The 26,446-nt window shown below is 39.7% G+C and overlaps 1 protein-coding gene across 1 annotated transcript; it reads right to left on the bottom strand.

Annotated features, from left to right (window-relative positions):
• Nucleotides 1-5,904: 5,904 nt before the first annotated feature.
• LOC124164396 lies at nucleotides 5,905-17,772 on the bottom strand. Its single transcript, XM_046541720.1, has 3 exons — nucleotides 17,364-17,772; nucleotides 13,583-15,397; nucleotides 5,905-7,012 (listed from the first exon to the last, which is right to left on the bottom strand). The coding sequence occupies exons 1-3, from the start codon at nucleotides 17,375-17,377 to the stop codon at nucleotides 5,905-5,907; spliced, it is 2,937 nt and encodes a 978-aa protein (XP_046397676.1). The 5' UTR covers nucleotides 17,378-17,772.
• Between the last annotated feature and the right edge of the window lie 8,674 nt (nucleotides 17,773-26,446).

The following is a 26,446-nucleotide window of genomic DNA, read 5'->3' as shown; positions in this document are numbered from 1 at the left end:
ACAAATTACCGAATAAAGCACAAGATTGAATTGATGTATACGGGGCCATATAGGTCATTGGCGGTCATAGGTCATAAGGAGGAGGACCAGAGGAGTTTTTCCAGACGCGGTCACATGCTTATCCACAATCTACATAGCCTCTTTCAGCAGGAAAAGGCACAAATATTGTAGGTTTCATCATGGCTCATAAAAAGTGTATCAAATACTAGAAAGCTCATATATTCGTCCAATTTTCAAAAGATGTTGAGTTGAGCAAATTTTCTAAGAAGTATGCCGTGAACTAATAAGATGTTAAAGTATTCTCCGGATCCAAAAAGCTTAACTTATCAGTTTAAAAACCTTGAGAAATCACCGTATTAAGCTCAAGATTGCACTGACAGATTAAAACATTCTGCAAATGAATGTGAAGTGAGTTAAAGAATATATATAAGCTTGCATCAGATCCAATGTCGACTTGAGCTCGACATAACAAGGCGCTGCGATCATATTAGGGCAATATTTCAAGAGTTTCCACTTAATAATATGCATGTGAAGTGAGATAAAGGATATTCACTCTGTTAATACTATAAGACATTTTTCAAATACCTTTTGCGCGCCAGTACGCTGAGGTAGCGACAGCCCATAAAAAGATATAATGCAACACTTAAGAGATTTTCTTCTCTTCTTGCATGTTGGCCCCCAGTATATCATGCGCCTGAAAAAGTGTGAAAAAATTGTAATTGAAATTTAAATAAGTCTTTGCATGTATTGCGGATTCGGAGGGTCTAGGTTCGGCTCATGGATAATCTAACAGTAATTCCTCTCATTTGCAAACTTCATTTAGCCCCCACCTCCACCTGTGTTTTCGTCAATGCTAATGTCTTCTTCCATTGTTTTAATTTTTTATTTATGAACATATTTCTATGCTTATTTGAGCATCTAATGAATGGAGGCCAACAGGTCATCATCCTCGAGTCGGCATAATATTGGCAAACCACTCCTTTGCATTCTACTACTGCTCAATGCCGCAACTATATTCGAATTTTCTTCAATTCGCTCGCGGGCGAAATTTAAAACGGCGGCGGCATTCTTCCCATGTGCGGCCCATGAATCACCCTTTTTTATGCAATCCTATCAAGTGCCCTTGACGACAGTGCGGAAATATTTCCAATGGACTCCGCAACTAACTACATTTTCTTTAATAAAGCATCAATACAGGGAGGAGACAAACTGCGTAACGAAATTTTAGCTATAGATAGTTGATGCCAAAAATTTTAATTTAAAATTTAATTTATAATAACCTACCTTTGGAGTATGTTTCCACACGGAATTGAGGCATGTACAGTGAAAGTAGTGAAGAAAGCAAGGATAGAGGCCTTTAAAATTTGGTGCTACAGAAGAATGATGAGGATGAAATGGAGATAGTAATGAGGAAATCCTAAGAGTAGGTTAAAAGAAAAGCCTCATGAAAACCTTAAATAGAAGAAGTAACAACCTTATAGGCCGTATCTTGAGATATGATAGCGTGATGAGGACATTCGTTGAGGGATAAGTGGATGGCAAGAACGGAAAAGGAAGACTTCGAACAAAATATATGGAACAGGTAAAGAAAGATGTGAAAGAGGAGAAATACGTAGGGGTGACGTCAAATCAATCTTAGGATTGTTGACGGGTGATGACGATGATGAGCTGATGACATTAATAGCCAAAATTGCTGATGATATTTAAGTCGAAATTAGGCCAATTTTTAAACTTCAAAAACTTAGAGCCAAGCTCTACGATTAACAGGAGTTACCGCTATCATTTTTATTTCACTCGCAAGTGAATTAAAGGGGAGATGGATGCTCTGGACAACTCATTACTTCGAATGATTTGTTTCATTTGACTTCATTTGCCTTTGCCTTTGTCCAGGCCATCTTGCAACAGGGAAAACATGCAACTAATTGGAGTACTTGGATCAATGTATCTTTGGTTTAAAAATGGTGCGTTTTCGACCAAATTATGATCAGTAATTTTTGCATTAGCTGTCCAGGATAAAATGCGTGACACAGTTTTTCTTTGCCCTTTATTGTTTCCTATTTTCGTCGAAATATCCTGCGCACGGTTCCCATTCAATATTTCTAGTGCTTGACAGATGAAGTGAAGCTCTAAATGATATGAAGTTCATTCATCAAAGTTTTGAGACAATGTTACTCGCCCAATGGTTAATTTTTGCTAGTGCGGCTAAATAGCTTTAAGCGGCGATGGGATATAATTCTTATTCCCAATACTACCTCGCGTCCATTTTATAGTAATTTACTCTATATTCTGTGACATATTTGCTAATATAGGATAAAATTCAACTGGAATTCATCCAATGATATGAGTTGCCATCATGTAATTTGAAGGCCCCGTTTCGATTTCCAGGCAAGTAGAAATTTGTAGTCGTGTTTGTGCACTTCTTCAACCGCATGGGGTCATTTTTTTCGATGCATTATATTTTTTATGATTACATGTTTCACTTGTATATCTAATAAAAAAAAGTCCAACAGGTTTTCAACCCAGAGGCTACGTAATATTGGCTAACCACTCGTCGATATTCCAATCTTCGTACGTAACGTAGCCCTAGATCCATCTCCCTTTAATTCGCTCGCGAGTGAAGTAAAAATGATTGCGGCAATATTTACCATGCAGAATATACTTTACAGCTTTTAGGATTTCACTTTCGTCCGTTACACACTGAGAATCCATCTATACATATAAAAAAAGGATGTCTGTTTGTATGTCCGCTATGGGTTTCCATAGAACTGCACGGATTGAGACTTAAGTTTGTACATAGGTGCATCTCATGCTCCCAAACGACCAAATGCTACTTTCAGTTGCGTCCGACGCGTCCTTTGCGTCGTTATCTCATTACCGTTAGCTACGACACGTCATACAACTTCTGCGATTGGACATCCTGCAGGGTAGGCACACCTTTTGACCCGATGAAGGTGATAACAAAAAACCTATTTGATCATGACATCCGAGTTCCAAGTTTCCCGGTTCTCTGAGTACCATCCTCCCCTAGCAACTCGGAAAGGTACCCCAGCTATTAATTAAATCAAGTTTATCACTGAATCATTCGGAAATATTTCTGTATTGTCGTCAAGGGCAAATGATAGTAAGAATGAATTGTTTTTCATCCCCAAGGCGATATAATATTGGCAAACCACTAGTTGATATTCTTGCATACCTTATCTCTCTATCCGCCTTCCCTTCAATTCGCTCGCGGGGGTGAAATAAAAATGGTTGAGGCATTCTACCTCCAGCCCTTAAAAACCATCCTTCCCATCCAAGCTAGCTTTAAACGCCGATTGGATATTATTTCTAATACTACCATTCGTCTACCTTATTGTCATTTACTCTATATTCTGTGACATCAATACGATAACAAGATATAATTTAATTGGAAATCATGCTAGAGGCATGAGTTGCCATCGTGGACTTCGAAGGCCCGGGTTCGATTTCCGGGCATGTGGAAATTTTTACTTATGTTTGCGCGCTTCTTCTAATTCCACATCACCGCTGCGGTCGTTTTTTTTCTTCTTGGCATTGAATTTTATACGAATAAAGTCTGTGCATGAATATCTAATGAAGAAGATGCCAACAGGTTTTCATACTCAAGGTGATGTCATATTGGCAAACCACTCTTCTGGTATGTATTCCAGTCTTCTTACATACTGCACATACCGCACCCTTTCCATCCGTCTTCCCTTCAATTCGCTCGCGGGGGTAAAATAAAAATGGTTGCGGCATTCTTCCTCCTGCCCTTAAAAATCACCCTTCCCATCCGAGTTCCTCTCATTTGCCCTCGAGGACTCCATCGCATGCATTTCACCATCCCTCCCTCGACCCACCGTGCCCCGTTATCCCCGTCCCCCTGCATTTCGGTCGCTTTCATTTGGGTTGAACTATTCCTCTTCTCATTTCCACGCCCACTTTCCTTTCCGTACGTACCCATAAAGTTTAAACATGCCCCGACCGTAGTGAGCGGACCGCTTCTAATTTTGGGGGGGTTTGTTTTTTTCTGGGACGGAAATGTAGAACTGTCATGGCGACGTTGTCATGGAGACTAGGATATGTCGGTCAAAATTTGGATTTCGGCTTGTTTTCTTGGCTTAAAAACTGTCAGCCGAAAAGGAAGACATTTTTTCCCAATTCACGTATTTTTTATAGGATAATAAGGTAGCTTAAGGGGTGATGCGCTTAAATAGATATTCTCTAGGATTTCCTGGAAACACACAGGTTTCTACCTCGGAAGAACCCTGAGAGATAAGCGGTGAGTACTCTTAATGGCCATTTGCGTTGTGAAAATAATTTACAATGCGCGTAAATTGGTAGCCCGAGCGTTGTCTTTACTCTCTAAAAGTTGCTTTGAAACACGGAAGAATGAAATTTCCTCTTCTGGTAAATCGTGTGAATTTTATCGGTGTAACATTTCTAGCTTCGTTAATTTTCTTCAAATCGTCTCTTGTTGATTGTTTAAACTACCGATGTCATCATCATCATCACTGGTCAACAATCCTAGGATTGGTTTGACGCAGCTCTCCACTCAGTTCTCCTATCAGCTAATCTTTTCACTCCTACGTATTTAAAGGCCACATTAAGCTGTTTTCGGAGGTAATTGAGATAAATAAATAAATGGTGCCACAGCATTATTTTCTCACAATGACTGGATACTGTAATCAATGACTACGCGACTTTCAAAAGAAAATCTAATACAAGGTAATTTTGAATATTTGACTTTAGAAATCATTAGTTCCCTTATCAAATGTGTAGCCATCATACTGTAACGAATACATTCATTAATTTTATTACTTACGGATTCCATATTTTCCCAACATACACTCGCAGTTTATCATTTCTTTCGAGATGAATTATTGAAAATGGATCTATTGGAAAGTTGGAGCAGAAAAAAATTTCGATGAGGAGAAAATATTTTATATTTCGCATTTCAGGTAATACCTGTAGTAGATAAGGTAATGATTTTTTTAAATATTGATATCCTAGTTACCTAGTTTATGAAGGAGAGCCAGTGCACCAGTTATTTATGATATTGTCTTTTGTGTAAAATTACATTAATTTCAGTAATCCTCTTTGCTGGCCTTGGAGCTAGTTGCCATGTCAAAGAATAGGGGCCATCAATGATTCATAAGTTTTCCATCTGCCAATTTTTTTCTCATCTATAGTGATATCAACTGCATCCGACTGTAGTCCACGCCGTACCTTGCCGGAAAATATTTCCATACAACTCTGAAACACCTGATTACCTCATCTTTTGCGTGCTGATAGCTTCTGCTTTAATAAAAATACCGGGAATAACGGCGCGTGTCTAATGGGTGTTTTCATAGTGCTCTCTCAATAGAAAGAACAAATGCATCAACTTAATTACCAGCAATATGTGATGTTTAACATTGTGAGTGAGCGATGAGAGTAATAACTACTAAATGTACTATCTCAAACTCGATGGACGAGCCAGGCACTTTTAATTTGAGTGGAAATTGATGATACAAATACCATCCTTTTAATATGCAAAATAATTCGTGTATTGATGGAGTATTCATATACCTTGTTGACGCAGGTCTCAACGCCTGCAGCTGGATAATAATTATAACGCCGCGAAGTCGTTTTGCCTTGAGATGGTTTATTACAATTTAAGAACAAATTTGGTTGCTAATACAATGAACAAGTGAGTCGGTTCTGCTCCCTTTCACGACTCGCTTCACGACTGCTCTCGTCTTGTCGTCCGCACCAGGCCTCGCTCACTCCCATCGCGAACCGCCGACAGCGCCGCGCCTCGTCTCCCCGACGAACCACGACGGCGGGAGTATGAAAGGCCAACATTCCGCCCACCTTGAAAGGTTAACTTTCAACTCTGAAAAAAAGGAATGAAATAAATATGCTTTACTGATTGCCCGCCATGGGCAAGACACAAAATTCTGTGATGGCTCTTTTGACTGATCCCTTGGCTGTTTTAATGGTGGCCACTCTGCTAATGCCGTCCTTCCCGGGGTGAAGAGCAATAATCCTCCCCATTGGCCAGTGCATGGGGGGACGAAAATCTTCCTTCAGCATCACCAACATTCCCTCCTTCAGATCGCCCCCTCTGGAAACCCACTTCGACCGCTGTTGCAGATGTGGCAGGTACTCCGCTGACCATCTTCTCCAGAAATCCTGCATGAGCTGCTGACAATACTGCCAACGGGATAAACGATTAATCGGGAGTGGAGTCAAATCTGGCTCAGGAAGTGAGGTGAAAGGCTGGCCAATTAAGAAATGGCCTGGGGTTAAAGGATTTAAGTCATTAGGGTTATCTGAGAGTGGTGTCAATGGGCGGGAATTTAGGCAAGCCTCTATTTGAGTGAGTATTGTGTTCAGTTCTTCATAATTCAAAATTGCATTGCCCAAAACCCTTCTTAGATGATACTTAACCATCTTCACACCTGCCTCCCAAAGGCCTCCGAAGTGTGGAGATCGGGGAGGGATGAAGTGCCAAGCAATTCCATCATTGGCCAGGTGGGTTGTCACATCTCGTTGATAGGCTTCTGTGTTGAAGAGATTTCGAAGTTCCTTCAACTCCTTATCAGCTCCTACGAAGTTGGTGCCGTTGTCGCTGTATACATTGATACATTGTCCCCTGCGACTAATAAATCTCCTGAAAGCTGCAATGAAGGCTTGCGATGTGAGTTCAGTTACCAGCTCCAGATGAATAGCTTTAGTTGAAAGACAGACAAATAGAGATATGTAAGTTTTTACCACAGGAGAGCGTCTATGCTTAGTTTGTTTGCAGTGAATTGGCCCACAGTAATCAACTCCAGTATTGAGAAATGGTTTTGATGGTGTTACTCTCCCGGCGGGTAGCTCTCCCATTAGTTGGCTGCTAAGAGTTGGCTTCACTTTAAAGCATTTGATGCATAGATGTACAGTTCTATTAGCTAAATGCTTTCCCCGAAGAGGCCAATAAGTTTGTCTCACCTCAGCCAATAATGCTTGAGGACCAATATGGAGTGAGCTGATGTGGATATGAACAAAAATTAATGAGGTCAAATTGCAATTATCAGGAAGAATAATAGGATGCATGCTCCCATAAGACAGCTGTGAATTTTTTAGCCGACCACCCACTCTAATGACACAAGATTCATCGAGGAATGGGCAAAGTGGCCTTAATTTACTTTTCCCAGAAACGCATTGATAAGCCTTAAGGGGATAGGATACTTCGGGAGAACTCCGCTGCAACGGTCGCTGGCATTTAGTTCCGAAAGCGACCGCTGCGTTTGAATTGGAGGGGAAGTTGACTGGGTGGAAGGGGGACTCGAGAGCGAAGAAAAATTCATGGTTGGGGAGAGGGACTGAACTCCCCTTCTGCGGTGTCAGATTTCGGTCCGCTGGCGGTCGGGATCTCGGATAACCTATGCAGACCCCATGGAGTTGTTTGTGTTGCAAAAAAAAAACTCTTGAGGCCCAAAAAACACTTTTTGTGTTTTTTGTGTTACTTAAGTTGATCAGCCCTTCCGTCGGTCTCCTTTTCTCTGGATAGTTCCCGCATTGAATTCCGCTCGCTTTCTTCACGGTGTCCCATTTCTATTCATCCTGTACCTCAATGAATGCATCGTAAATAAGATTGCAGTTTATAATTTATAATATAAAAATAAAATAGACCGTATGACTTGACTTATTCCACGCCGGTAACCAATATTGCACAATATAATTAATCGAAACGAGAACACGAGAAATCGTGTATCACTTTCGTTAAATGCAGTTTCATTTTTCTCTCTACCGTTTGTTGTTGCAATCCTTCACAAAATCCACGTTTATATTACTTCAATACTCCGTTTTATTGCGCACTTCAATTATAATTTTTTCCTATGATGGCAACGACAGCATAATTTTTAGTACAGCTGGGAGGAATCCTAAATTACCTCTATTTCGAAAGCTTCAACTCCAAGTATGAAAGGTGAAAGTATGTCTTAAAAGTCGAAAACTTTTACAAGTGGTCTATTTCATATGAAACATATACGTGTTTATGATTACATTTATAAAAATTCATACACAGTTATTAAATCTCAACTCCCCTGGGATCATGCAAAATTAATTTTTTCTTAACTTTGAAGTCTGTAGCGCTGTAATCGGCACTGAAGCTGAGGAGTCATGATATCCTCATTTTTTTATCTTACTCGTTTGAAAATGCCCGGAGAAAATTAATGTCGCGCCGCAGCACGAAAAATTTCGACTCGGTTCACAATTGGTGAAGGGTATTCAGAGGTGGAATTAGTAACTTCATGTATTGCGATCTCATTACCCTGTAAGAATCCCATCTCTAAAGGCCGTTTTACACGGTACATGGAATTGCGCAATCTGACTTACGTGCGAAGGCGCAATCAAAATTGCGTCGTGTAAAGCGGTGAATTGCTAGAACACATGCGAGAATGCGTGGATGCGAGACGGCAAAATAGCCACTGGTTTAATTTCGTTCATGCATTCGCGCAATTCCGCGCCATTTTAGAAATTAATGTAGCTCTAACCTGCGCAATTCCGTACCTCGTGTAAAACGGCCTTAAGGCTGAAGCCGGAAACTTTTGATGCGCGCGTGACTCGATAAACAATGCGGTTCGCGCGGCTGAAAGCTATTAATTATTTCGATGTATGTATAGCATATTGTAAGCACTAATGGAAGTCGCACTTAAATTTGTTACAATATTAATTAATTTATAAAATTGGCCTAGAAAAGAAAAATGCGTCTTACTCAGCCATGCCATAATATATATGCGATAATCCAGGAAAAACCAGTGGCCGGTGCAGAAGGCTGCTGTTGGCCGCACCGCGATATACAGGGATAAAATATTACCATATTTAATCTCCAGGAGACCGGTGTGCAGAGAGAAATGAAGGGTAAAAAGTTGAGGGAAAGTATTGATAAAAAAACATCAGCTCCGGTACAATTATTTATTGTAACCAGGTGTATTATGGCATATTTTAGGCAACATAAAGTTCAGGTAAAACTCTTTTAATTTATCCACCATTGCTGTGGCCCAAAACTGCTTTCCCTTTGAATTCTGTCAATTATAATCCCATGAGGAGACCACACAATAAAATCGCAATATTGTTTATCCCATATTTCCAGCTGTCCCTGTACTTGATAAAAATATCTGTTTCTCCTGCGTAACTTATATTTTCCTTCTTTCACTTCCATGAAGGTAGCTCTTTTATTTTTAACTCCTTCCTCAGGAGTAATATACCTACAATTATAGGGGCACTTGATTTCAACCAAGCCTTCACCATCAGATATTACCCCATCAGGACTAGCAGCCAAAAAAGGTAATTTGTCATCAACAAAGAGACCTGCGGGTAAAACTTTATATTTGATTGAAGACTCATAATCCCTGATGGCAGATTTTTCGTTAGCATTTCCCCAATCTGTAGCCTTGTTTCTTCTGAAGGAAGGAAACAAAATATCGTCTGCCACTTTCTCCCTAGATGTTGTGGGCCTTAAATTGCAAATACGGCCAAAGAAAGAGGCCGTCAACCTTTTCCACATTTCCGCCTGCCCCGTCGTATTGAGCATTTGCTCTCTTGTTTCCCTCTCCAACTTTTCCCTTGAGGTTTTATCCATTTTTAGTGATGATAGGAAATTATTCATGGAATCTTGGCTGGCCAATGCGATGTCACTTTGTACATCAGGAACAAGCCCATAATGTTTGTCTGGTCCCTCAATTCGCAGACGTTTCTTTTTTGAAGTTTCAGAGAATTCCAGTCGTCGCTTTCTAATGTACTCCCTATTCCTTTTGGAGGAAACAGAATTTTTTTGGGCATTCTCCTGGGCTCTTGCTCGTCAGTCCTTTATGAATTATGCCATGTACATCATCTTTCACATTGAAGGCTACCGATGCAATGGCACACCTAGTTTCATAGGCCCCCCTTAAACATAAATTTAACCTTTTCCCTCCTACGTACTTAGCTACATAAGAGTTGTAGGACTCCGCAAGATTGTCACGCTATATATCAAACTAGCGGAGTGACGAGATAATATACTGTTGGCATAGGTGATATCCTCCCATATGCCGCAACTAATGAAATGAGGGACCAAGTTTTCCTCTCCTTCTTTGGGCCCTTTGCAATAATATTTGTCACATTTATTATGGTCACCAAAAACATGATTCGATCCTTGCTCTATGTCCTTCTGTAGGAGTTTGACCCTTTCCGACCCGGCCATTTTCGCTCTGAAGGAGATTGCCCCACTCACAGCTACCCTCAATCTTGGCAAGTTATTGTTTATTGTTCTCCTGTACCCAACGGGTACTGCCCCTTTTGAATTTCTTGGCCGTCGTGCAATATCTTGCAGTCTACTGCTGTAATTTCTAAGTAGGTGGTTGACGCATTCTACTTTTTGCACTGGTAGGTAACTGCTGCCCATATGGCATTTCCCTAGACAGCCTTTTCATTATGCTACTATCACCATCACCTGTAATAAAAAGGATTTCATTACTTGAGAGCGATGTTGTTTGATCGTGAATGATTTCATGATAAAAATATATTAAATATTCAAGTTTTAAAATTAACTTCCAACTAAAGTATTGAAAGAAAATGAATGCATATAGCTTCTAATGAACAAATATTTTATGCACATTAGCTACGTAACAGTTGTATGACTCTACAGGATTGTTGGTGACATTATATATTAAACTAGGGGCGTACAAAATAGGAGACGGTAAACTACATTAAAATGCGTTTTTCAATTCTGTGAGTTTGCGTATTCAAAATTATGTTCCGAGTAATTCAACCTAACCGAATCAACAAATCCACCAAAGTCTTACTGCAATTACCTATCCGTTTTTTCCAAATGATCCTCAACTCTGAGAAGGCAATCGTCTACGTCTGATTGCTCAGCTCGTCGATATTCATCCTGTTCCTTAGGGTCCATTTCTCCACCATGCCAATTGCTGCATCCAGGCTGAGGTGATGATGGCCTAACCCAGTGAGAAATTGATCATCGAATCTACGTCGATTCGACGTCGAAGTACTCATCGATAAAACGTCGATGGTAACACATCGATCGATGTCTATATGGTCCGAAAATCGACGTGTTTTCGACGTCGAAGCCATCGACGTGTTTTCGACGTCGACGCCATCGACGTGTTTTCGACGTCGACACCATCGACGAGTTTTCTATGTCGACGAGATATTGTCTTTTTACCTGCGATTCCTACTAATAATTGCGGAAATATACATCTATTCGGCTAATAAAGAGCATCTATTGCTGCGCCAACGACGTATTTCAATCGAGCACGAAAAGTCTAAACAAATGAAGGCTGAAATACATTTATAATGGTGATTTGAAATCTTAAGTCCTTCGTATTCATCTTCAATAATAATCAGAAATCCTTGAGAAAAAATGTGAGGTGTTGACATCTATGACGCGAGTATAAAGGTATCGAAATGAGGTAAACGTAGTCACAAAGCCAAGCTCGTGCGTATCACATACCACGTAGGAAAGAAGTAAGAACTTGGACGCAAATAGAAGGTCCGGCGTATGTGGCAAATGTGCGAAAATGGAAATCTTGAACACATTAAATAGGGGAAGCTAATCCTACCTGTCATACAGCGGTCCAAAAGCAGACCGATTCCGAAGTATGGAAGACGTAGTGAAGCTTGTCTTTACTAAGCGACGGAATGCCTTTTTCGATGATTAATACGAATCCAAAAGCTCATTAAGTTTCAGAAGGATTTTAAATACCGCAATAACAGGATTTAGAGCTAGCAAAGTTTGTCGCGCAAAATAAATGCGACAATAAATTTTCTATACGGCGCCGAATGTCTCTGTTCCGAGTTTACTGCGAAGAACTAACAGCATGACGACTAACAGCTCAACTGATACACGCAATCGAACTTCAACGGTCAAGTTACAGAATTAAAAGGAATCAAAGATTGTTCTCGGAGATTAAAACTAATGTTTATGGATAAATAAAATAATTATTTAATTTTATATTTCTTATTTAAGACACATATGTTGTAATAGCGTCTCACCGTTATTGTTAAGACATTAAAACTACATCACTAAGTTCTCCCCTCAGCCAATCAATACGCTGACCCCGCTGGCCAATGAGAATAACACGTCGAAAAAACGTCGATTGGACAAATAAAATCGACGTCGACCACATATCGATCTATAGTCGTCGAATCGACGAAGATTCGATGATCCATTTCTCACTGGGTAAGGGGAAAAAACGAATTTTGAGAAAACGAATTTGCTGACGGTGATGTAATTTACACGTTAATTATAATTAGCAATTAGCGCTCCATTGAATATTTCTGAACTATTATAAACTAAATCGTAGGTATAATATTTAATGTAATTATTTTGCAGCAATATTTACCTTTCCACTACACCTGTTCCGGAACCCAATGGCAATGATTCTTCGGAATGAACGCTTCCGGTTTCAACTGCTACAAAAAAAATGTGTAATAAGGCTTCAGGCAAAGGAGGGAATTTTTATTCTCGTTATTTTTCTTGAAGCTTAAATAATTGGTACACTATCAATACAAGAGAGTCATTTTTTAAACGCAAAATGAATTGAATTTCATTGTGAAATTACCTGCTTCCTTAGGTTTTGGGGGGTGATATTTCCTCTTCTTTGGCTGATAACACTTACGATATCTCCACTTCAGGTAAGGAGTTGGTTTTTCCATAATCTGCTGTCCACAATCAATCTTGACACTGACCCGTCGAAAAACACAGGTGTATCTTGCTCTCGTAGCACGCTTGAACTCTCCAGCCTCCCGAAACAAAATATTTTTTTTCTCCGAATATGACGCCCGACGCAGTGGAGCAGTGTGAGGGGAAGGAAGGCAAGGGATTGGTAGTGGGGGAGAGAGAGGGGAAGGAGAGAGACCGCCAAAGAGAGGGGAAGTGGAGGTGGGGGGATCCTTCTCTGGAAGACGACAGCGCCAGGTCCCCGCCAGCGCTGTGATAGACGTTGAGCCGTAGAAAGGCCAAAACATCCATCACGCTCAAGAACATAACGCGAATCTGGTTGCATGCACGCTCTACCGGTATATATATTTGAAATTATGAAAGACGCAGCCTTGACTCAAATGTTTGATCATCTCTGAGTCTCAATTTGGAGCGGAGTAATTCTCACGAGAAAAAGGCGATTTTTTTGGGAAGTTTACAATTTTTTTCTCCTAATAGGTTTTTACGTGTGCAACTGTGAAGACATACAAACCAAGGCTACATATATCCTATGTTTTTTAGTGGAAACAGTTCCTTGTTACATGCAAAAATGGCTCCCTAGCGACCTAAATGGTAGCTTGCTGCAACAGCACTTTTCTGGCGTGGTATCCAGTCCCCTTAAGATCTTCTATCTCCTTAGAGAAATGTTGTCTTTGTGCAATCTTAATTAAACATGACATGGCATCTTTAATCTCTTGTGCTGTGATCAATCCGAAATTTCGCTCTTGACATTGCTGCCTAGCGTTAGTAATGAATCTTCGACAATAAGAAATCACCTTTCTGAGTTTATTAAGTGATGAAAATCTATCGAAAAGGTGAACATCATCTGCAATGGCAATGTAAGAGTTTACTAACGATACCCTTGCTTCAAGGACATCTTCTCCTGGGACACACTTTTCAGTTGCCGTGGGCCATTCCTCTTCCTTCTTCAGCAGCCAACTTGGACCAAACCACCACAAAGAAGAGCTCCGTAGCTGCTCTGGGGAAGCGCCGCGAGACAATATATCAGCAGGATTTTCACTGGTAGAAATGTAACCCCACTTCATTCCATTCGTGATATCTTGTATCTCGGTGACTCTGTTGGCGATGAAGACCTTCCAACGGTGTGATGGCGCTGCGATCCAATCTAGTACAATTGTGGAATCTGTCCAAAGATAAAATTCATGAAAGTGAATCCCGGTGTCCAATAGCCTTGCGACAAGTCGGGATAAAAGAAGAGCACCACATAGCTCCAGTCGAGGAATGGTGATTCGTTTTAATGGAGCAATGCGTGATTTGGCACAAAGGAGATGGCAAGAGATTTGTCCTTTAACATCTTGGCAACGAACATAAATACAAGCCCCGTAAGCAGCCTCTGATGCGTCGCTGAAGCCATGAAGCTGAAGACCTTGCACCATCTCCTTGCTGCTAACTAGTCTGGGTACAGTCAATAGCTCAGCAACTGCCATCTCTGCCTGAAATTGATTCCATTGGGTATGGACATTCATTGGAATAGATTCATCCCAGTCTAGATTAAGTGACCACAAATGCTGCATGATGATTTTACCCTTGACAATCACAGGAGCAATAATTCCCAATGGGTCAAATAATCGAGCAATTGAGGCTAGTATAGTCCGTTTAGACACATTTGAGCATTTAATTGGCGTATAATTGAACCCAAAATGATCCTCAATTGGGTTCCACGAAACTCCCAATGTTTTGGTATGTACCCCTGAATCCTCCATAATATCATATTTAACCTCTTGGTCCTCCTTTTCAATATATTGCAATAATTTGGGATGGTTGGCGCACCATTTGCGTAAATGAAATCCAGCTTCACTCAGCATTCTTACCAATTCACTCTGCAACCTTAAGGCTCCTTCAATTGTACTTGCACCGGTTATGAGGTCGTCCACGTAGAAGTCCTTTCTGGTAACTGCTGCTGCCAATGGATATCTCAGTTTCTCAGTCTCCGCCAGATTTAAGAGGCATCTCGTTGCTAGGAATGGTGAGCAGGCTAATCCGAAGGTGACTGTTGTTAAACGGTAAGCCAATAATGCTTCCTCCGGTGAATTTCTCCATAAGATGCATTGCAGGTTGGTGTCAGCAGGATGCAGCCTTATCTGCCGATACATTTGTTTTATGTCTGCTGTGAATACATAAGAATGAAAGCGAAATGATACTAATATTGAGAACAAATCGCGTTGCATGTTGGGACCAATCATCAGCAAGTCATTGAAGGCAATACCCGAGGTCGATTTTGCTGATCCATCGAATACCACCCTTAGTTTCGTCGTTGTGCTCGAATCCTTGAAAACAGGATGGTGTGGTAAGTAGTTAGCTGGAATTAAATCAGAACATGTTTGATTAGAGCAAGGTTCTAAGTGATCGAGTTCCAAATACTCATTCATTTGCATGCTGTAGTTCTGTTTCAGCTTCTTGTCCTTCTCAAATCTCTTCTCCAATTTGTGGAAACGGTCCTCGGCGTGCCGCTTGGTGTTCCCCAAAGTGGTAGGACTATGCTTCAAAGGCAGTCTTACCACATACCTTCCACGTTCATCTCGGCGAACGTTTCTCCGGAAGTGGTCTTCACATGCTCGCTCCTCGTCCGATAAAGTTGACAGATTGCTTGAAGTCACTTCTTCTATCTCCCAGAATTTCTTCATAAGTTGGTCAACATCCTCCTGCATGCTAAAATGACAGAGTAAAGTGTTTTCACAATCACCTTCGAAGCACTTGCCTGGTGTTTTTCCTGAAACGACCCAACCAAACACCGTTTTTTGAAGTATTGGAAGATCCTTGGCAGTACGAATTTGTCCAATGGATGTGAGTTGCCAAAATATGTCTGCACCTAAGAGAGCATCAATCTTACGGGGGACATTAAATTCCGGATCTGCCAAGGTTATTCCCCGAGGTATTTTCAAAAGTTTTTTGCTGATTTGATGCATGGGCAACCTTTGAGTGATTTTCGGAACTACTAAAAACTCAACGTTGGCATGAAAGGAATTAATCCGGGAACTCACTATGGCTTGCACTTTACTCGTGACGTTCATCATTTCTTGATCAATCCCCATGATTCGTTGGCGTACCCTTGTGTGCTGAATGCCCAATGCACGAGCAAAGGAATGAGTCATAAAGTTCGATTGCGAACCAGAATCTAAAAGAATTCGGCACTGATGCATGCACCCCTTCACATCGGTTATATTGACTATCGCTGTTGCGAGGAGTGTTTGTTGAAAATCATTCGTATTATGAAGACAATTAATTGTTTCATCAGTGCCAGTCACTCCCTTCTCTTGCTCTTCATTGTTGCTATCTAAATGCAGTAACGTATTATGTTTTTTGTTACATGTTCGGCAGAGACTTGAATTACACTGAATGGTCATGTGTCCAGAACGAAGGCAATTTTTACATAATTTCAACTCTCTAACCTTGTTGAGTCTCTGCGTCACACTCATATTTTTAAATAAAGGACACTAAAAAATGTGATGTTCTTGGTTGCAAACTGAGCATGACGTCACTTGTGTATTAACGTAAGCAGATGAATATTTAATACGTTGTTTAAACTGGGATGCTCTCAGCTCCTGATCTGAATGTGTGCTCCGTTGCACTTGCTGCAATTTTGGTTTTACTTCGCCTTCGCAAATCTCGAGCACCTTATATCTTTGTTGAAGAAAATTTTTAAGTTCGTTGAAAGTAGGCATTTCCCCGGCAAATGAAGAGGATTCCCATGATCTTCTCGTTATAGCATCGAATTTACTTGATATCATATGAATTAATATTGTATCCCATTGATCGGTGGGCTGACCTAAAGCCCTTAAAGCCCGTATGTGTTTTTCGGAATCGTCCAATAGCTTGCGAAGGGAGGTGGATGATTCTCTTTGAACTTCGCTTAAATTAAAAAGCGCTTGGACGTGCTTATTAATGATATATTTTCTGCATTCATATCGGTTTTTTAATAGCTCCCATGCAGTATTGTAATTGTCGGATGACATTTCCAATGAATGAAGCAACTGCAAAGCATCGCTCTTCAATGCCGACCTTAGATATTGAAATTTTTGAATGGGTGATAATGCATCGTTATGGTGAATCAGAGACCGAAACGAGTCATGGAAAGGCAACCACTCATCATATGATCCGCTGAAAGTTGGAAGTTGAAGCGTTGGTAGCGGAATTGGCAGAGGGTGAGGGTTACTCATGCGTGACTCATTGCAGTCAGCACGTGAACCGGCGGATCGTAGACCATCTTGGAAAAGAGCAATTAATTCGAAATAATTCTGTTCGAATGATTCCCTTTCGTATGCTGATGGCGTCGAAAGTTTTGATTCCTGTTCCGCGAGCTCAATATCCGATTGCACTTCATCAAATTCTGACCACGTTTCTTCTAAACGAGCAAGTCTAGATTTAATCTGCCCAGGTGAATCCAAGGAACTATCGTCTTCTATGAACTGTCTAAAGCGCGTGAGACGCGACTTCACTAACCCCCGTTTGTGAATGAGTCGTTTAAATTCTGGAGTGTCCATAACTATTAATCCCAATGCAATTTGAATATGAAATCACTCTTATTACTGCTATGGCAAGGATTAGCAAGGCTTGGAAGTCATGGTAATGGGTTCGGAAATTGCCAGAGAAAGCCAGAATTATGATCTCCACTCACCGATACCGTAACATGCGGATGGACGTCTTGACTGAAGCTCTCTGCTGGCCTCGGAAGTAGTTGAAACAGCTCCAGGGTGTCACCACGTGGTTTGAAGTCCGTTTTATTGTCGTTGAATTGCTTAAGATCACGTCGGGGTCACCAAAATGTTGACGCAGGTCTCAACGCCTGCAGCTGGATAATAATTATAACGCCGCGAAGTCGTTTTGCCTTGAGATGGTTTATTACAATTTAAGAACAAATTTGGTTGCTAATACAATGAACAAGTGAGTCGGTTCTGCTCCCTTTCACGACTCGCTTCACGACTGCTCTCGTCTTGTCGTCCGCACCAGGCCTCGCTCACTCCCATCGCGAACCGCCGACAGCGCCGCGCCTCGTCTCCCCGACGAACCACGACGGCGGGAGTATGAAAGGCCAACATACCTTAAAAGAAATTTTTACCGTATGAGACACACGAGATGTTTAATTAATTTGATGTTGATGCAGTTTGAGATGTGGTATGGTTCATTTTACTCATTACTTTTCCGCGCTTTTAATTTAAGAGGAAATTGATGAATTAGGTGCAAATAATACCGCGGTGTTTGGGGGTATGAAATACCCACCAGGATAAGCGGTATGTGCAAGATTAATAAATTGGGGAATTTTAAGATAAATGGTTAAAAATAGTGAGTTTTACGGATTTCTGAGGGATATTTTATTAATCCTTACACTATTCTATTAGTAATATCAATCCAATTAAGTAAAATGTATTAAACTTAAAAATTTCTCTGAACTCTGGGTGGGGTTTTTTCCCTAAAACCCCCCCTCGCTGCGCCACTGGATACAAATACCATCCTTTTCATACGCAACAGAATTGGTGTATTGATGGAGTATTCATATGCCTTAAAAGAAATTTTTACCCTATGAGACACACGAGATGTTGAATAAATTTCATGTTGATGCTGTTTCAGATGTGTTGTAATTCATTTTACTCATTCCTCTACCACCCAATACAGCACAATTTATATCGGGATGCTCAACAAATTTAAATATCACACGTGCACGAACAACTATGACCTGGATAGGGACAACCTACCCAGGCGGGAATCAAACCCTCCACCTTTTGTCTGGCAGGCAAAGACCCCTCCGCCGGGCGTATACTTTTCATATTGATTCGAGATCATTTTGATGCACCATTTGCGAGAGACTCATTGCAAATACTCAAGCACAATATAATTTCACCTCACATTAATGCTCTGCATTCTGGCAGCGGAGGTTAATCAACGACTGGATGAATTTCTTCTGTTGACTCAATCTCGAATGTGAAATACCTTACTTGTACATTACTCGCCATCTTGATAGCTATTTGCGTTCAATTCAGTCACGCGTCATAATGAAGGCTAAGAATTATTTAATTATTTGCACATTTTCTCGGGAAAATGAGCGCTGATATGTTATAAAATTAAGATATCGCTGACATATTTTTTTGTACTTGTCTGGATCAAGAGAAAATAGTCAAGATATTATTATAATGCAATTGTATCGAATTTTTTTGGCCGTATTCTCCTACACTTTGTCTCCGTATACTACAACGGCCTTGTCTCACTCCTTTCTTGATTCTTGCTTCGTCACAGCTGGGTGTTGATTTTATCACCACAGCATGGTTTTTGTATAAATTGTAGATTATTCACCTGCCACTGTAAATATTTCCATTTTCTTTCAGGATTCCCAACATTGTGTTCCAATCCACGATTTCCCCTTCACAAAGCCTTTCTTCTTGGCTTTTCCTGTATCTGAATTGGACGTCATCGAAGGTCTCTTCTGTTCTTCATTTATTCTTCTATAGATTATCCTTTGGTTGATTTCACGTAACGCATGCTTTTCCGATACAAACAAATTATTAACATAATTCAGTATAGGCAACCCGCATACCCCTCTAGCTCCCCCGAAGCAAACTTCCTGTTGCATGCTTGCAGTAGAATATGAGGGTGAGATTTGTGCAGTTGCAACTGACTTACCGCCAAGGGATTCGAGTTAAATTCCAGCAGAGTCAGAGGTTCACTAGAGGTAATCTGAACCCTACTTGGAGGCTTATCGAAGAGCACTTTAGCACAACGGGGTAGTTCACTTAGACCCGTAGTTGTGATGTAATGAGATGATTCGTTGGATGCACGGGAAATATATGTTACCACATTAAAAAAAACTTCCACATTCAGCCATTTTCCCATAGCTTAAAAATGAATACACTCAAAAGTTGCCGCCAAGTTTTCATGAGTTAATGACGTCATTCAATTTTTGTCGTCGTTCTGAGAACCCGATCCAGAAATCCGGATCCAGATCCGGAAATAATCGCTCAATAGAGTTTTTATCACAACGAACCATGTGAAACGGATTTACGAGACCGAGAAGTAGCGGAGAAGCGGTATTTCGCTCGGGAAGAGTCCGTGACGTCATAAAATTGCCAGCGAAAGGGGTAATCCCATTAATATTTCGTCACTGACAGCTCGAAAAGTAAGCAAAAGGGCGAAAAACTGAAAATATCAGTCTATTTTCTCTCTATTCTATAAAATCTATATTTTTTATAACTAAACATATCGCATCTATCATAATTAGAATAATGGTGAACTAGCCCATTCCGTCTATCCGTCGGGTCAAGTCGTCTTAAGCTACGGAGGGAACTAATGCGTAATACCGGCGCAGCGGCAAGATCCTCTTACCCTAGACCAAGATATCGATTCGTGAGGGATAGCATTGTAATATTCAAAGATGAGCAACGGCAGCGCAAACTAATCGCGTCGTCTATCATACGAGGGAAGTATAGCCAATAAACTATTAATTTTCCAGTTTTACAGAAGTTACGCGACCGAATCTTTCGCTCATAAAAGTAGCTATGACCTTTTAGCGGGCATTAGCGGTAACGCTATACGAATAATTGCAGTTCAGGAATCCAATGATCCTTGGATCCTGAAGACGATGGGCGAGTTGTTCATCGAAACGTTGGAAGGAGAAATGGAGGACCTGACCCGGTGTGAAACCCGAGAAAACTTCACTGCAATTGTTCGCCGGGAAAAAAACAAAAAAATTATATTGCTATGGGAATAAGCCCGCGAATCTGGAGGTATAAATGATAAACACTTCACATTACCGAACTAACTACTTTTAGAATGGAATATTCATGAACTAGGACCCATTTAGATAGTCTAGACTAGTTTTACGGAACAGAAAGTTATCTTGCAGTTTTACTCATCCCCATAATTGACTGTTATCCGGTGATATTTTCTATTTACACTCATATATATTCTATACCATTTCTTACGGTATCCTTCTCATTGTAAGATAAGTTCTAAACGTTCCCAACACATAATACCTTGCTGAAAAAAACGATATATCTAAGTCATATTAATGTAGAGTGATTACACAGAGATGAAAATGCAAAACTTCCACCGAAATTACTTTTTGCCAGAATTCTTTCAGGAAAAAATTATACGCCTAAAAACTGGTTATCCCCTCATTCCTGATTTTAACTTACTTTTTTTTCGGTCTTTCTCGTGGGAAATCCTCTTTCCTAGCGTTCACTTTTCCCAAAAAAAGTTGACTTGAGAGGTGAATAAAGGTATATAAATCTAAAGAGTTCCCAAAAATATCCAACTTCCTTTCATTTTTACGTGTCAGTACCGTCAAGGTTGCCATGTAACTCGATGAACGCTTATATATATCGTGGGCGATATACACGAGTTCCTTCCCATCATTTCTTTTTTTCAAAATTTTCATCAAACTTTCCCTTCTTTTTTATTATTAAATCCTACTCTTCTCCTTTTATGTTTTCTAAAAATCCCATCCTCTTCCCGTTCTTTGAATCCGAAGAACGGATGGGGAAAAAAAGTCACCTTCTTTATTAGCTAAGCGATCGAAAGTAATACGCATGGCATAGTTTCGCAACCTTCATCTTCCTCTCTGTATTCTCTACCTGTTTCACCTTTCTCTCCCGTCCACGCCAATCTCTTTCCAAAAAAGAGGGAGCTTACATTTTTATGATGCAAAACGCTGACTTAAAAGTTTCACAATCGTTTAAAAACTTTGGCGTAATATGAATAAGACGGGTGAAATGAAGCGACATTCTTATTTATTCCTCCTTCCGAGAAACAGTTCCCCCTTCTGGGATTCTTTTTCGAGCGAATTCTTGTTATCGCCTTTGTGTATACTGCCCCGCCCTTAAAATTCAGAGAAAAACAAGGTAATACATTTTAATTTCTTTCTCACAAACCCACAGCGAGTTGGAGCAAGATTTATTTATTATTTTTCTAAGGACACGATAGGAATGCTTTATGTTTGGTAACGTAATAAACACACATATCACGTCTAAGGAATACCATGAAACTCAATTTTGTTGTGTCATACCTGGAACTCCAGAGAGGATATAAGATAGTTGAAAAAATATAGATAGCATATAAATATCACAGTAACTAAATAAGCAAGTAAAAATTAATTGAAAACGAAAAATTAAACCGCTTAACCGAACAACGGGCTTAGTCTAGGGACCACATGGGAGGACCTTTGGGATGGTGTCAAATTATTCTCCTCACAAAAATATAAAAAATGGGCCACATTTCATGGTGACAGAATGAACCAAGCAGCGATGCATAAAAGAATTAACAGTCTAAAATTCGTGTTTTAGATATGAGAGATGACTATTGATAAAAAAGATGAATATTGCAGTACCTTTGTAGACATAGTCTGCACTTGACACCAAGTGAACAATTACCTAGAATCGAGAGGTTCTTTCACGTTCCAAATCTGAAGCTTCTAAATTATACGTGGGGCGAGGAATAGTTTTGTGATTTCAAACAAAAGAATAACCAATATAAGAAATACACGAAAATGAAGCACAGTTATTCAGGAAACAACAGGCATAGTAGCGACAGCTAAGTATCATTGTCACGGCACATATATCTGGAAATGAAACGAGATAAAATATTGAGCAAACGTATCGCATAAACGAATCATCTCGAAGGTTTTATATATATAGCACTGCATCAACAGGATCAGGTGCAATTTTTTCTGTGTGATCGCAAAAGCAGACTTATAGCTTCGCAATATAGAGGCTCTGTTCTATCTGACAGCCCTGGTCCCCTATCTCAGTGACACGGGCAGGACCTCTCATTCCATGAGTCGCCGTGAGGCTCCTCTCTGCGTGAGTTTTCGTATTGAATTGCTCCCCCAGACGGCTAAAGAAGATGGATTGGTCCCCTTATCCCGTTCATTGTCATGTAACTTGACATTGAGGGGTCTTCAGCATTGCCCTAAAAGGTAGTTTACTCACCGATACCCACAAATTCGACACACATACCGAGTGAAATCTCGGAAGAATAGCTACATTCTCTAGCATTCTCGTTTGTGCATTTTAAATAATATTCTTCTAACTTAATACAAAACTATATTTTAATTCAAGAGTCAAATTAGGACAAAATCTTTTTATTTACCATAAAGAAAGTACTTGGCCATTTCCTTACTTATTTTTTTTCAACGGGCCCAGTTTAAAAAAAATATATATAATGCCAATTTTTAAGCCCTTCCATACCTTGAAAATGGTATTATGTACCGAAACCTGGTTATGTTGAAATAAAAATGTGTGGAAACAGACAAGTTTTTTCATTACGTTAAGTATAAAATATTTCCACCCCATTATGCCGAAAATTGTATCTATTATCTAGAATCTTTATACTTGGCAACATCGAAACTAAATTATTACATTGAGGAAAAAATACACATTATGTTCACCTTCATAAAATTGTGGGATTTAATTGGTAAAAAAATATTAGACGAAAGTAAAGGTAAAAAATAAATCATAATTCATAAATAATGAATGTAGAATAAATACTGACTCATCGAATAAACGTTTATGATACACTTTGATAGAAAGAGAGCACTAATTTTTTCCTTCGTTTTTTTAGCGAAGGTAATGTTCTCCTCGATGGACTACGCAGTATTCCTACCACGATAATATAAGTACACCACCCACTGATGCCACAATGATTGGTTTCAATTAAAGGTTCTGAGAGTAAATTGGTTCGAAATGAAGTTAATCGGGTTTATCTGTGGAAAATGAATAATATAATAAACCATAAACATGCTGAATAGAAAGGATTATTTTCCATCGTAACTCATCTTTCCATCCATCTACAGAACATTTCATATGATTTTCGATTTCGGATTCGAATGATATGTTCACTCACTTTTTTTGTTATAATCGTTAGATTGTAGCACACCATCCTGCCTAGAATTCATTTCCATGTACCCTACATATATTGAACTATCAATCTCAGTGGCTAGTAGACGTAAATATTTTTTTTCAAGTACGGCAACATTATAGAGAGGAATCTAAATATATTTCCTTTTTTCATCATGACCAAGATATTTTTCCTTCAATAGGTTGTACCAGATTGATGAATTCAAATATTATGCTTACTATCGAGGAGCAACAGGGGCTCGTCTTTGATTGAGGTTTACAGTGGAATGACACAGGGGTAAGGGCAAACAAGTCCACGAGTGGAACGAAATGTTTCCAATACCATTTCTACTCTTTCTCCCTCTGAAAAAACCCTCAAGTATCTCATTCGGTCCTATCCCACTCCTTCGATTTCCCCAACCCCCTACCAACAGTGGAGCAGCGTAGTCCTCCTAAAGCCAAGAGAACGCCAAATATACTGCCTCTCAAGAAAATGTCATGCTTTCAAGAAGATTAAATTTTCTACAACCGGAAAAACTTTGATTCAGTGTGTTGGAGTACAGGTCTTGAAGAATTTTCAATGAAAATTTTTTGCCAAAGATTTGGCATAATTATACCCCCACATCGAGGCTTTTTTCAATGTATTGGATTTAAAAATGAATTGGTTGGGAAAAACAAATCCAATTCATTAGAAAAAGCCATGTTGAAGGTGTATAAATATACCGAAAGGTTGGCCAAATTTTTCGTTTAATTTATTAAATACCTCTATCTAGTCCATGAAACTCAATCAATACTATATACAGAGGTCAAAAGAAAGAAAAAAAAACTCAAAAATGGTTTTCATATTTCATATTACTTGATTTCACTTGATACCTGCAAATCTAAATTATGAGTCTAAATGCAGTATAAATTTTGAGTATTCTATCTTGAAATATTTTTATGTTCTAGTAAAAAGCACATAATAAAGGTCACACGACTTTAGTAACTAGTGTATCCAGGGGCGCAGCTAGGGGGGTTTTAGGCGCAACTAATACTCGGAGATCTGGAGGGAATGGAATACCCGCCCGGAAAACTCTGCTAAATTTTCTTTCCTGTACTTTTTTAAAATAAATTCCAACGGAGGGCCTCGATGGTAAGGCTATTACTTGTTTTTACAACCCATTTACTTGATTTTGATGGCTTAGGAAAATTATATTGATCGAAGTGAAAAAAGAAACAGAATTAAGACAGTGAAATACCATCAACTAAGCCGAAACTATCGAGTTTAATTTTTCTGATTTTGAAATGCTCCCAGCATTTACGAAAAAGTTCTATATCCTCATCAATTTAATGTTATTAAAGCATGATTATCTCCTAATGAAGCTTAAAGGACTAAAATAAAATCTATGGTATTTGGAGGAGGCGACCGACAGCTGAGGTTATTTGCGCCATGGGGTAAGGGTACGGAAGGAAGGGTGGAGAGAAACCCGGCGTAGGCATTTGCCTGCTCTTGACGAAAGGCGCCAAGGGGCCACGGCTTCTCATCCCATCCGACGGACGGAGTGTTGTGCTTGAAATGTCCTCCACACAACATTCAAACAGGGATCGGGCAGTCTCTGAAAATTCTCTGCCACTGCCATGATTTGAACCCGGACCCGCCAGGTGTGAAGCCAACACTCCAGCTACCACACCAACCCGATCCCCTATCCGCTTTGTAAGCGGGAGGTGCGAGGGCCCTCTCCCAGAAAAAAATTCAAGATAAATGGTTCAAAATCGTGAGCTTTACGGCTTTCGGAGGGATACTTCATTAATCTTTACACTTTTCTGTATTAAGTATTATTATTATTATTATTGTTATTGTTGTTATTGTTTTTGTTGATGATATTTTTGTTAATCTTGTACTTTTTGCTATTTATTGTTATTGTTGTTTTTTGTTGTTATTATTACTATTATATTAATCCAATTATGTAAAAGGGATTAAAATTAAAATTTTCTCTGAGCTCTGGAGGGTGTTTTATCCCTCGAAACCCCCCCTCACTGAGCCACTAGGTGTCTCAGGTCCATGGAGGACGTAACTCCAACGTTCCAGTTTAATACGAACCCTCAATTTGAGCGGTTGGCCATATCTCTGAGCAGCCGGAACCCTTGTTCAATTCCAGTGCCGATCAATGGTCATGGAACCCTTACAATATGGTGGGTTGTAAAAAAAAAGTTTTCGCTCATACCCTAGCAGCCGAGCTTCACATTCAGCAAAATAGAGAGCTTGACCATAAAACTTTACCGGAGCAGCTACAGAGTAGAATGCGAAGATTTTTTTATACCGACAATCATCAATATTTAAAGCGTAAATAATATCATGGGTAATCCACAGCACTGTGAAAGTATTTGGTGTATGGACACCAATGGCTTATTGAAATAAAAACAGTAGTTATTTGGTGAATTTCTACACTAAGCGATTAGATAACTTTCTGCTAATAAAACAATTTTTGATCGTACGTTTCGTACTCTAGATTATAATATTTCGGGCTCTAGATAATAATACAAAAACTATATCATTTAATAAATTCTTATTACTTTAAGAGAGCGATTTCACAGCCAAAATCTAAAATTATGATTAATATTGCAGAAAAACTACCAACAGTAGCATTATAATGTTTTTTCGAGGAAAATCACATCAAATATCATATGCATAAACTTTATATTTTAAATACATAATATTTCCGCTTTAAATATAGATAAATATACTCATAAAAGCTCGACGCGTACACTACGGCCCCTAACTTGCCAGATTCGTACGATACCTATCACCCCCTTTTCCCTAGGCTGAGCCACTATTCTCTACCCCCTACTCCCTGATCCTAGGGTTCCCTCTATCTCGTGTCCTGTGGCAACTGCGGTG

The sequence above is a fragment of the Ischnura elegans genome, chromosome 8 (assembly GCF_921293095.1).
Source record: "Ischnura elegans chromosome 8, ioIscEleg1.1, whole genome shotgun sequence".
Classification (NCBI taxonomy): Eukaryota; Metazoa; Arthropoda; class Insecta; order Odonata; family Coenagrionidae; genus Ischnura; species Ischnura elegans.
Note: the sequence above shows the minus strand (reverse complement) of the source record. Positions and strands in the feature narration are given on the sequence as shown.